The 12,206-nt window shown below is 41.8% G+C and overlaps 2 protein-coding genes and 1 pseudogene across 3 annotated transcripts; all 3 read right to left on the minus strand.

Moving 5' to 3' along the window:
- Positions 1 to 1,695: 1,695 nt before the first annotated feature.
- LOC129868977 (transmembrane protein 45B-like) lies at positions 1,696 to 5,847 on the minus strand. Its single transcript, XM_055943382.1, has 6 exons — positions 5,761 to 5,847; positions 3,271 to 3,473; positions 2,928 to 3,140; positions 2,563 to 2,747; positions 2,319 to 2,461; positions 1,696 to 2,155 (listed from the first exon to the last, which is right to left on the minus strand). The coding sequence occupies exons 2-6, from the start codon at positions 3,458 to 3,460 to the stop codon at positions 2,053 to 2,055; spliced, it is 834 nt and encodes a 277-aa protein (XP_055799357.1). The 5' UTR covers positions 3,461 to 3,473; positions 5,761 to 5,847; the 3' UTR covers positions 1,696 to 2,052.
- A 593-nt stretch (positions 5,848 to 6,440) lies between these two features.
- LOC129868979 (guanine nucleotide-binding protein G(I)/G(S)/G(O) subunit gamma-8-like) lies at positions 6,441 to 8,737 on the minus strand. Of its 2 annotated transcripts, none has more exons than XM_055943386.1 (3): positions 8,653 to 8,737; positions 6,930 to 7,039; positions 6,441 to 6,760 (listed from the first exon to the last, which is right to left on the minus strand). In XM_055943386.1, the coding sequence occupies exons 2-3, from the start codon at positions 7,011 to 7,013 to the stop codon at positions 6,632 to 6,634; spliced, it is 213 nt and encodes a 70-aa protein (XP_055799361.1). In that variant the 5' UTR covers positions 7,014 to 7,039; positions 8,653 to 8,737; the 3' UTR covers positions 6,441 to 6,631. The 2 variants fall into 2 exon arrangements, with proteins under 2 accessions (XP_055799361.1, XP_055799359.1); XM_055943384.1 differs by having other exon boundaries at positions 6,930 to 7,077; positions 8,653 to 8,728.
- Positions 8,738 to 9,791: 1,054 nt separating this feature from the next.
- Positions 9,792 to 10,976, minus strand: LOC129868980 (syncollin-like; annotated as a pseudogene).
- Between the last annotated feature and the right edge of the window lie 1,230 nt (positions 10,977 to 12,206).

Below are 12,206 nucleotides of genomic sequence, written 5' to 3' on the forward strand. Positions count from 1 at the left end.
GCCAGCCATGGGCAGCCAGAGCCGCCAGCCAGCCATGGGCAGCCAGAGCCGCCAGCCAGCCATGGGCAGCCAGAGCCGCCAGCCAGCCATGGGCAGCCAGAGTCGCCAGCCAGCCATGGGCAGCCAGAGTCGCCAGCCAGCCATGGGCAGCCAGAGTCGCCTGCCAGCCATGAGCAGCCAGAGTCGCCAGCCAGCCATGAGCAGCCAGAGCCGCCAAAGCGGGTATTGACAATGGTGGAGTGGGGGTCACGTCCCGCACCCGAGCCGTCGCCATAGGAAGGCCCACCCCGGACCCTCCCCTTTTGTGTTAGGTTTTGCGGCCGGAGTCCGCACCTTTGGGGGGGGGGGGGGGGGGGTACTGTCACGCCCTGGCGTTAGTATTCTTTGTTTTCTTTATTATTTTAGTTAGGTCAGGGTGTGACATGGGGAATGTTTGTGTTTTGTCTCGTCTTGGGTGGTTATATGGTAAAGGGGGTGTTGGGTTTAGTGTATGGGGTTGTGTTTAGTGAATGTGTCTAGGTATGTCTATGGTTGCCTGAGTGGTTCTCAATCAGAGACAGCTGTCTTTCATTTGTCTCTGATTGGGAGCCATATTTAAGGCAGCCATAGGCATTATGCGTTTGTGGGTAATTGTCTATGTAGAAGGTTTGTAGCTTTTGTTATCGCACTTACGTTTGTAGCTTCACGGTCGTTTGTTGTTTTGTTTTGTTATAAGTGTTCGTTTCGTGTTTCACTCGTCTCAAATAAAAGAGATGTATTTTTCACACGCTGCGCCTTGGTCCACTCATTATCCTCAAGACGATCGTGACAGTGTTCATTTTTGAAGAATATGGTTGTCATAAAGTATTTTTATTATGTGATGTAAGTATTTTGTACCTAAAAAAGTTAAACATAGTAATTAGAAAACGTTTTTAAAAACTACACAATGTATGAAAAAATATTTATTGGAAATATATTATCTCTGACAATCATTAGACATTCTGTTTTCCGGAGTGAAAGAAGCATGTTGCTCTATAGCAGGGCTCTCCAACCTTGTTCCTGGAGAGCTACTGTCCTGTAAATTCTCTCCAACCCTAACCTAGCACACCTGATTTTAATATTTAGCTGGTTGATCAACTGAGTTAGGCTAGTTACAACTTGGACTGGTGCGAAAACCTACAGGACGGTAGCTCTCCATTCTGTATAGCCATAGGCGGGACGAGTATGCAAATGTTTCAACTGTCTTAAGAGGAGAGGAAACTCTGGCAGGTAGCATTGTCGATGTCGGGTGTATTCATTAGTCAGATTCCGTTTTCAAAATGTTTGGTCATTTTGCAACAGAAACCGTTTACTCCAAACTGAACGTATTGCAATGGAAACCATTTTTTTTATTGGACAAATTCAGGTAGGTCCTATCCCCGTTTTGGTTTTTAAATGGTTTTCCATTGCACAACGTAATGAATACACAACAGGTGTTAATGTGTCACGACACAAGAAACGTTGAAATTCTCTCACCTCCAAGGAATACTTTTACATCTCACCTATTTTCATCGGTCTCATAGCAACCTCAGTCTTGAAAATCAGTTATTAGCTTTTATACTTTGAATTACATTACATTTATCAGGGCTCAGTAAAGCATTTTATTTAAAATTAATTTGGCTTAAATCTGAACTTGACAAGGCATGTCATTATTTCATTGATAAAATGACACTCAAAATACACATACACAGTAGTAGGGTTACAAACCTCGACTAACCGGTGCCCCCGCACATTGACTCTACTGGTACGCCCCTGTATATAGTCTTGCTATTGTTATTTTATTGCTGCTCTTTTTTTACTTAACTTTTATTTTTTATTCAGATTTTTTTATTTTTTTTATTTAAACTGCATTGTTGGTTAGGGGCTCGTAAGTAAGCATTTCACTGTAAGGTCTACTACACCTGTTGTATTCGTTGCATGTGACTAATACAATTTGATTTGATTTGAAACAAGAGAAACCAGTTAATCAAATTTCAGACAAACAATTGTGAAGAATCCCATAACAGTGATCTACACACTTCATAATGCATCTGTCTACTCTTCATCTGACTCCTGTAGCAGAGCCTTCTGGGAGCTAGATGTCTTTCTCATCATGATCTCTATGTCACTTCCTCTTCCTGAACATCTTTGTACACAGCTGTTAGGACCAGAGAAGAAGAAGCCATGGATTAGAGTTGGCTCATACAGGCAATAAATTTACCCAAGCTATGTCAATGTAATTTGTTTATTTGATGAAGTTAAACTGACCTATTAAAGAGGCGATATGACAAAGATATATTGCTAAAAAGGAAGATGCTCACCACCAGCCCATCCAGTAGTTGATACCAACGATGAGCAGGGCCACAGCTAAATGCCAGCAGAAGCACATGGTGATGAACATGGTGTTATCGTGTGCCTGCAGATCCCACTGTACTCCGTTTAATGGGTACAGCACGAATCCAATCTGAAAGAGTACCCACTTTGCTCAAATCCTCTGTATGAGTGTGATGCGATTGACTCGTTTGAAAATGACAGTGGTTCATTTGGTGGTGGTTACTGTTTTACCTGAAAGAACCAGGAGCCTTGCAGGATGGTCATGCTGGTCCTGAGCAGTTCCAGTACGATGTTATCTCGCATGAACACCTCCAACAGGGTGATGGCCGCCCCACCAAACACCGGCACAAACAGCATGGAGTGGATGTGGGTATCCAGAGGAGGGCGCATGTGCACATGGAAGTAAAACAGGAGCCCTGGAGGGGAATGGAACATCCTGGAATATTGATACAATATGCAGATAATATCTAATCTGTCTAGCGGTCAAATAAAAACAAAACAATTATACTGATGGTAGGAATACCTGCTAATTAAAATCTGCCTCTAGTCTGGTAAGGGATATGTAACAAATAACATTCAAACTTTTGAGACTGTACCTTCAATAAAAAAAGCCAGGGAGAGAGCAAGGCGGTCAAGACCAAGTGGGACTGGAAGCGATGACATAGTGAGGACTTTAACAACTCCAGCGATACTGAAGAAGAGGTACATAGTGCTGTGCTGCCAGTTCATCAGCTTCACCCAGGACTGGGTCTCTCTGTTGTACAGGTGGGCATGGGGCCCATCAGGCACAAACTGCTCTGCCATGATGCCTACAGTGACAGGACAACATCAGGGTCAAACAGCAAGCCTCTGGCAGATCATTCAGAGGTTGAGAGATTCCATAGTGTAAGATCTTAAAGAGAGAGCAGTCCAAATAAGTGCACCAGGGAAGACACTCACCCACAAAGGCAAAGAAAACCATGAGTGCCCCCTCGATTAAGTCTATTCTGTTAAAGAACAGGGGCAGTTTTTGTCTTCCTTTAGGCTGATGCCTCCTCCAGCAGTGTCGGAGAGGGTACATCACTGACCAACACAGGCCTAACAGCAGAAAGCAGCTGCCAGGAAGGGCATGTCCCTTGAAGTTGGCCATCCTCCAGTCAACCCTGACAAATGAGAAATGTGAATCATGCATTAAATGTGAAATAAATGATAGGAAAGTTGTTTTGTGCTAAAAGTAATTACCATGGCAAATAATTGTTTGAGCAACTTTACTATTTTCATGAAACTTTCATAAAAATGTGCAAGAAGGTGTGTGTGAACTAAACAATGTGTTGGGGTAGGTTCCTTATTCCTTGTCAATCATTGGCTTATTGGTGAAATCAGGAATCAGACAATATCTTCTTTATGTAAATCAATCAAACCTTTATTAATGCAATTGCAGAAGTTGACAACGGAAACACAGGACGCATGTTTCAGAGTAAGTTCTGCACCCCACCTAAGGGCGCAGCTGATTTTATACACTCCCTAGTGGTATGATCACCTACATCAATGTATGTGTGTATCAATAAGCTGAGGTTACCTTATAAAGGCAACCTAATACAGTAGCTTCTCTGAATTTATTAGCATTGCCCACTGTCACACAAGATCAAAATGTCAAACCAGACGGTGATTACTTCTCTTTATCTAGTTTCGGTCTGACTCAGACCTAGCCTGCAAGCACACTCTCACAACAGCCAGGCCTTAACCACAAAAACTAATATAGATAGCTTGTGCAACGTATAGTGGCAGAGTTTTAGACACATAGCAACAGTATCTGATTATAAGGCCTGCAGCAAAACATATGAATCTTAAGGTCCCTTTAATGAAAAATGGGTAAGGTCTTTGGGACCCACCCCCTACAAATGCAAATGGCAATTATTTAAAAATAGGCCTATTCTGTCATTAGCAATCCAGATTTTAGTATTTGTTCATCTCGTGAGGTCAATTTAGAATAGACATTGTGTACAGGTAGTTCCTCCGATGCATCCAGGACAGGGCTGGATTACCGCATTTGAAGCCCTGGGGCAAATTTCCTGCAATTCTACACATTTTGCCATTGCTTATGACGTGTTCAAGACGAATAGTTTGAGAAATGGGATCTATCTCCTGGAGGGCCGGATTATCAAATGGGCACGCAGGGCACGTGCCCTTTTTTTTAGAGGGGGTTGTGGGCCCCCTGGAGGTCATGGGCCCCGGGGAACTTGCTCTGCATGTCCTTTCGGTAATCCGACCCTCCACAAGATAGATACCAGTTCAAACCATTTGTCTTGCAAATAGAAAATGCCTATTAATTTGTGCAGTCCCAAAGGAGAGAAGGGTAGAAAGAAACCTGAGTTGGATAGTCAAGGATAACCAGGCAAGACAATTCTGTAGTTTGCACACCAGTTTGTCGTTTCCAGCCATGTCAGATAATTGATGTTAAAATATGTCATAAAATATTTTGTTTGTGAGATATTGACAGCAAATCTATAAAAAGGCACCTGGTATTATTGTGAATGTACCTTACTAAAAATGGTGTGTTGACTATGTGCTGAGAGGTAGGCTACATTTTGCTATGTTGTCTTTACTTGAAAAACAAGAGTTTGAAAACTGGCTGTGTGAGTGATGTAGGTGATATCATTGTCCTTTAAGTCATGCTGGTGGGATGTCACTTGCAGTGAATATCGGTTTGTTATTTGTTTATTAGACTTAACACTAGGATAAAGTGCCATCCTTTTTATTTGTTGGTTGTTACTTTCGCTGTAATGTAATGTAATGTATATTTAATGTATATTTAAGTTTGTTGACTTAAATATGCACTCCAAGATCTTAAGCACAACAAATTTGTAACATATAGTACAAATTGGATTCATAACATATCATATGAATTGCAAAAAATATTTATAATAATAATAATAATTTGCCGGCCGTGACATATTTTACGAAACGGATTATGGAATACACAATTTGAGGAAGTAGTACACAAAAACGGGGCCCACTTTTGGCTTGTGAACACCACTTTCAAAACTACTGGCTGAAATAATCAAACGTTTGAGAGTGCATATTTAACATAGAAGAGGAGAGGTAGGTATTTCTACTTGGATTACTATTTGTCAGACAAGGTTTTCTCAACTGGTCGCCTCGCATTCGACATTGCGTAGAATATAGTCTTATTTTCTGTCAATTTGTATTTTCTCATTAGAATGAAAAACTAGAAACATTGATTTTAAGTTTAAATGGAGCAATTTCTCCTCTTCTGTCCAGTCCTATAAATGTAGCCTTCAGACTTGTTGACATTTGGACCATTGTCAGGTTAACGCCATAGACTTTTGACCCTTACTCATCAATCATGAGAGAACAATGTTTTTACTCTGCTATTCACAAGTTACACAACAAGCACAAAAACACAGAGACAATTTTAAATGTTCATACCTTGTTCGTTGTCACGGCGCAGTTGGCCGATCTCTCCCTCTCAAATCAGTGAATCCTGTTAGTTGAGATGAATATTGAACAGTACCTGTGTCCACACACACCTGCTCATCTACCTGTAGTGTAAGCGTCACGTGACACCGCCCTTGTTGCTTTGCATGACTTGACTGCGACCAAGGAGCACAGCACCCAGGGTACTATTTACAAGTGGATAACACATGATATGCTTATGTTGACTATCTATTCATTTAATTAATATATTTTTCTTTGATCGTTGTAATGCATCAATGGAATGATGTGAGGCACCTGCAGTGTAGGCCTACTTCAATAATACAATACTAGTTTTATATGCAAACAGTTTGATCCTCAATATAATATAGCTATTTTGTGTTAAAGTTGTCAATTTCAAAATAACCAAAATTGGGCTATTATTGGCACTAATAGTGTTTAAACCCTGAAAAGGTTCACAGCACTCTTAGATGTTAGACATTTTACAGTAAAGTATTGCTGAGGTTTTTAGAAGGATTTAGGTGCAATTTAAGTTAATGTGTAATCTCTAATTGCCAGGGCAGTGTGCAGAAAGGGAGAGGCTAATATGTAGGCTAGGCTTGTAGGCCTCGAATGAACTTTGCTCCCATCGTAAAGAATGTTTTATTTTAGTCAATCAGATCAATCCAGATAAATAATTCAAGCACTTACATATACAGCTTTTTAAATACAAAATTATCACACTGATTAGGCCTACCAAAACCAAAATGTTCAAGGGTTCTTCAAATGTGTTAGCATTATTTGTCCTGAGAACTGTCAATGAATTATTGCTAATAATGACACAAAACTTAGGGTTATTGTATTTAATAACGTGAATTTGTGGGGATTAGAGTATTGCACAGAAGAATTTCTTCTCCCGAAAAGGGTTCTCAGAGGATGACACTGGTATCACCAGAGGGTCCTCCTTGGCATGAGCCTCACAGAAGGCCATCAGATCAGCTGCTGCTTTGGACACCTGCACATAGAACACATGATTAACAAGGACAAAGCTATCAGATTGGAGAGTGGGAGCCAATGTGCTCTATTTACAATGTAAATTGATAATGGACAGCTTTTTTGGTACCTAAAGAGATCAAAAATAAAACAAAAAAGGATCTTGTGCCTAATAACCATTCCTTGCTCACCATCATTCTTTCGATGTTGACCTCCAGTTTCAGCTGTTCCACTGTCTTGCGGGTATCTGCAATCTTTGCCATGTTATTGGACATCCTGCTTCCCCTCACTGTACCTCAGCCTGGTCCAACAGTTTGTAGATCATGTATCATGTTAATGCTTTTAAGAAAAATGATCAGAATTACATTTGTTTTTAAATCAGTTATACAGGAAGTGCCATATACCATGCATCAGACATAAATGCCAAAGCATGAGATGGAACCATGCCAGTGTATAATGGTTTCATTTGCTTGTTATTGCTGCTGCCTGTGTCTAAGCTGAAAGTGTCACAGTGAGGGGAACCACTATTTCAAGGTCTCAAAGCGAGTGACGTAACCGATTGAAACGCTATTAGCGCGCACCACCGCTAACTAGCTAGCCATTTCACATCCGTTACACGACCACCATTTGTCTCATGCAGCTCGACACATCTCCTTCACATAGAGTTGATCAGGCTGTTGGTTGTGGTGGCCTGTGGAATGTTGTCCCACTCCCCTTCAATTGCTGTGTGAAGTTGCTGGATATTGGCGGGAACTGGAACAAGCTGTCATACAGGTTGATTCAGAGCATCCCAAACATGCTCAATGAGTGACATGTCTGGTAATTATGCAGGCTATGGAAGAACTGGGACATTTTCAGCTTCCAGGAATTGTGTACAGATCCTTGCCACATGGGGCCGGGCATTATCATGCTGAAACATGAGGTGATGGTGTCAGATGAATAGCACGTCAATGGGCCTCAGGATCTCGTCACGTTATCTCTGTGCGTTCAAACTGCTATCAATAAAATGCAATTGTGTTCATTGTCCATAGCTTGTCCGGCCCATACCATAACCCCACCGCCACCATGGGGCACTCTGTTCACAATGTTGACATCAGAAAACCGCTCTCCCACGCGATGCCATACACACTGTTTGCCATCCGCCCAGTACATTTGAAACCGTGATTCATCTGTGAAGAGCATACTTCTCCAGCATGCCAGTGGCCATCGAAGGTGAGCATTTGCCCACTGACGTTGGTTACAACACCGATCAGCAGTCGGTTCAAGTCCCTGGTGAGGACGACGAGCACCCAGATGAGCTTCCCTGAGACAGATTGTGCAGAAATGTGGAGGTCCTGGGCTGACGTGGCTACACGTGGTCTGCGGTTGTGAGGCCGGTTGGACGCATTGCCAAATTCTCTGAAACAATGTTGGAGGTGGCTTATGGTAGATAAATTAACATTAAATTCTCTACCAACAGTTCTGGTAGACATTCCTGCAGTCAGCATGCCAATTGCAAGCTCCCTCAAAATTTTGGACATCTGTGGCATTGTGTTGTGTGACAAAACGGCACATTTTAGAGTGGCCTTTTATTGTCCCCAGCACAAGGAGCACCTGTGTAATGATCATGCTGTTTAATCAGTTTCTTGATATGCCACACCTGTCAGGTGGATGGATTATCTTGGCAAAGGAGAAATGCTCACTAATAGAGATGTAAACAAATGTGTGCCAACATTTTTTGAAATAAGCTTTTTTGAGTATGGAAAATGTCTGGGATCTTTAATTTCAGCTCATGAAACATGGGATCAACACTTTACATGTTGCGTTTATATTTTTGTTCAGTGTATATCAATATTCTATTTACCAACAACATCAACTGTCACTATGGACCAGAACACAATTAATCTAATTTAAGGATTCTAATTAGCCACTTACCGCAAAACAAGACAGACAGGTTGGTAGGTCCAGGGCTCTCGAGTTGAGGTGGGATGGTTGAACAAGCCAATCTCTCTACAAACAAATGGAGAGTTCCAAATGGAGAGAGATTAGTGAGTATGATGGGGAGGAGGGCTTGAATAGGTTCCCTCCTCTCATACAGTAATTACCTCTCGTTCTTCACCCATGTTGGGCTCAATGCAACGGTAGCAGACGACATAGGGTGTGACCTTCCTCTCTTGACATTGTCTATCATTTGCTTGTCATCAATCAGACTTGTCATTTGAGCTGTTTACTTTAGAGGAGCCTCAGTACAATTTTGTTGTAAAATGTTGTCATTTCTTCCCCTAATCAATTTTTTTCAGGCAAATTTGGGTTATGCTTATTGGTTCTTATTATTTATTATAAACAGAAAATAATCTGTGTTGCTCTTACATTTTCTGTTTAAGATTGTATTTATTTTGTATTGTTGTATTACTGTACTACAGTTCAGTGGAAAAAGTCATTGATTTGCATTTAACCAAGAGCCTTAGGCAGGAGAGGTGTCATGAGAGATAAGCCTAGTGGTTGTTTTCCACATACTACCCATAACAAATATTTACCTGAAAGATTACAAGGGGAGGCTTCGTACCACCGTTGTTGTGCTACACTGTGGCAGACTTAAATACTCGTGTAGTACGGAGTGTTATAGTGTCTAATACCATATATTGTGTGGTTAGGGATCCTGATGGTCTAAAATGGAGTGTGATGTGGAGTCTCTGAAGGGGAAGGTACAGTTAGCTTCCAGTAACTCTAAGTACTGTCTGGATTTTCAGTATCTCTAGCAGGGCTTGCAGGGTTGCCAGGCTACAGCAGGGGCGACAGTCCCTGCCTCATAGTTTAATGCCAAGCGCCTCATTAGCAGGTGTTTCCCTGCATTGATTGGTTGTCTCACTGCAAGTAGAGGGCTTCCAACTAGCACAGCCAGGTAAAGTCCTTCAACACTTACCCTTTCATCATCATGCGGCCATAGTCTCTGTCTTGATTGGCAGACTCTCCTGTTAGCGCTCATTTCTTGCATGATCTCAAACCTCAGGATAATTACATACAGCAATTCCTAGGAATGGGTAGAAGTGTCTGGTGGGCGAGGTGACAGGATCTCTACCTCTAGCACACATAGTAGTATCCAGAGATGTCTTTTCCCCATAAGCTTAAAAGACCTTGCATCACATCTTTGAGGCAATATTTGATTCCAGCCATGAACTTGGATCTGCTTCCTCTTTTCTTGGTGTAGTCCCAAACAGTGAGGCTGCAACCCTTTGTCACAACCAAGGAAGAGACGCGGTTGATGATATGGACGTCAATTCAACACCTATTCCACGTTGATTCAACCAGTGCATGCATGCCTAGTGGGTGGGTAGGCATCAATGTACTCTCCCGCGCAAATGTGCTCGCAATAATAGTGACTGTCCTCTAATATGCACGCACAAAACTTCACGCCGTCTGCTTCTTTCAACCTATTGGGTTCTCGGCATTGTGCATTGCGGACTTCAAAGCACAAAGTGGTCCGAAGCAGAACGATCATCACATTCATGGTTGCCTTGTGTGGACAAAAGGGGTACAGGTATCTCCTTAAGTGACCAGTGTGTACCATACACTCACGTCAGCTGTTGGCAATCGACCCTGTCTGCTTTATTCAGTACCACATGCGACTTGTCTTCATAGCCATGCAGAGGCCCAAAGGCACATGTGAGCCCACCAGAGAACTTCAGTTTAGGTGCATCAAACAGAAGGAAAAAAGTATATGAATAAGGTCAACATGTATAATCCCAGTGACCCTCAAATATTGTATTTGATTGAGTACTGTTAGCAGCTTCACCCATAGATTAATATATCCACATTAATATCTCAATATCTCCACATATATTAATCCATCTGTCCTCCCATCCCATACATACTGTAATTTAGTGTCATCCATTCTGCTTCAAATCAACACCAGCTCTTCAAGGCAAAATGCTAGATGGATACGGTATATGCAGTAGGCATGCACTAGTGACACGTTTTTTCATATCATATTGATTTGAAAATAAGGTATTGACGATGACGGAGGTGAGCACACACATCGTTGTCGCAGCCACGGTGTTTTGTTCGATGATCGTGGTTGGGTTTACTTATTTCTTTGTTCATTTTTGGATCGCAAAAAAAAAAATGCAGAGCTACTGAATTAAATTCTGTCATCATTAGTATATATACGACTGTCGGATTTTAAACCAAAGCAATGGGACTGTGCAATGGAGACACAGGGGGAGGTGAGCCGGGACTCTAGTGCGTTTCAGAAGGCGAGGACTCCGTGCCCCTCTGCCGGGCAGTTTCCTCTCCAATGTGCGTTCCCTTCGCAACAAAACCGACCAGCTACAACTTTTGACAAAAATGACTTTTATTCACCCTGTGAATTTGCCTCAGTCATTCTGGCCGGAGTGTACCCGCTGTATATAGCCTAGTTATTGTTATTTTATTGTGTTACTTTTTTTGACCTTAGTTTATTTAGTAAATATTTTCTTAAATCTATTTTCTTAAAACTGCATTGTTGGTTATGGGCTTGTAAAGTAAACATTTCACGTTAAGGTCTACACCTGTTGTATTCGGCGCATGTGACAAATACAATTTGATTTGATTTGATATAGAGACCAAGAAAAAGCTACCATCAGGAATTAAGGCAGCCAAACAGCAGTACAAAGACAGGCTAGAGCAACAGTTATCCAGCAACAACTGTTTGTCTGTCTGGAAAGGACTGAAACAAATGACCAACTACAAACCTAAATGCCCTTCAATCACCAGGACAATGCCCCCCTCCACCTACCCCTCCTTGCCACTTCACCCTCCCCCATCTACCCCACCCCTGCCATCCCAGGAATCCCCCCGAAAAAACGAAATGTGTCCTGCCTGAACAACTAGAATTAGTCGTACACTGTTTTTTAGGCCTTATCAATAACCTAGTGAATTTAATACTGCTTATTGACTACATTTGGCATGTCCAGACTGCAAGTTACAGTAGGCTTAGCCTCTATATCAGTGTAAATGCTATAGCCTATATTTAACAATGTATTTCCACATAGAAGCAATTAGAACAATATGGACTGCAAACATGTTCAACATATTTAGCAAATAAGGGGCAGGCTATTTAATGAATTGGAGTTGATGACAACGCAATATATAAAATACACAACTTGAAGTAACCAAACGTTTAGCCATGGAGCACGTTCTGATTGGCAAGTGAGGGGCCAATCCTCGACACACCCACAACTCAACTGGTTTATTCACCAAAACCCAGCCCTTTCACGCCACCTCCAGCAACTGCACCTATAATTGCTGTGGTGAAAATAGCTGAAATATTTCTGACACACCCCAAACCTATAGCGCTACCGTCAGCGCTTAGATTTACCATTGCGTTATGTTTGTTAAAATAGAGTCCTCTATCTCTTTTCTCATGTCCTCTCTTTTTCCATCCACTCCTTTATTTGCAATGTTGGCATGGTTTTATTTCCTGTCCCTGCACCTCATTTCAAACATTTATT

Source organism: Salvelinus fontinalis, chromosome 13 (assembly GCF_029448725.1).
Source record: "Salvelinus fontinalis isolate EN_2023a chromosome 13, ASM2944872v1, whole genome shotgun sequence".
Lineage (NCBI taxonomy): Eukaryota > Metazoa > Chordata > Actinopteri > Salmoniformes > Salmonidae > Salvelinus > Salvelinus fontinalis.

Coding starts and splice junctions, on each gene's coding strand:
- LOC129868979 (XM_055943386.1), bottom strand. CDS start 7,013: ATGTCCAATAACATGGCAAAGATTGCAGATACCCGCAAGACAGTGGAA. Junction 6,761..6,929: donor TCAACATCGAAAGAATGATG/GTGAGCAAGGAA, acceptor TTCTATGTGCAG/GTGTCCAAAGCAGCAGCTGA.
- LOC129868977 (XM_055943382.1), bottom strand. CDS start 3,460: ATGGCCAACTTCAAGGGACATGCCCTTCCTGGCAGCTGCTTTCTGCTG. Junction 3,141..3,270: donor GGTTTTCTTTGCCTTTGTGG/GTGAGTGTCTTC, acceptor CTGTCACTGTAG/GCATCATGGCAGAGCAGTTT. Junction 2,156..2,318: donor AACTACTGGATGGGCTGGTG/GTGAGCATCTTC, acceptor TGGTCCTAACAG/CTGTGTACAAAGATGTTCAG.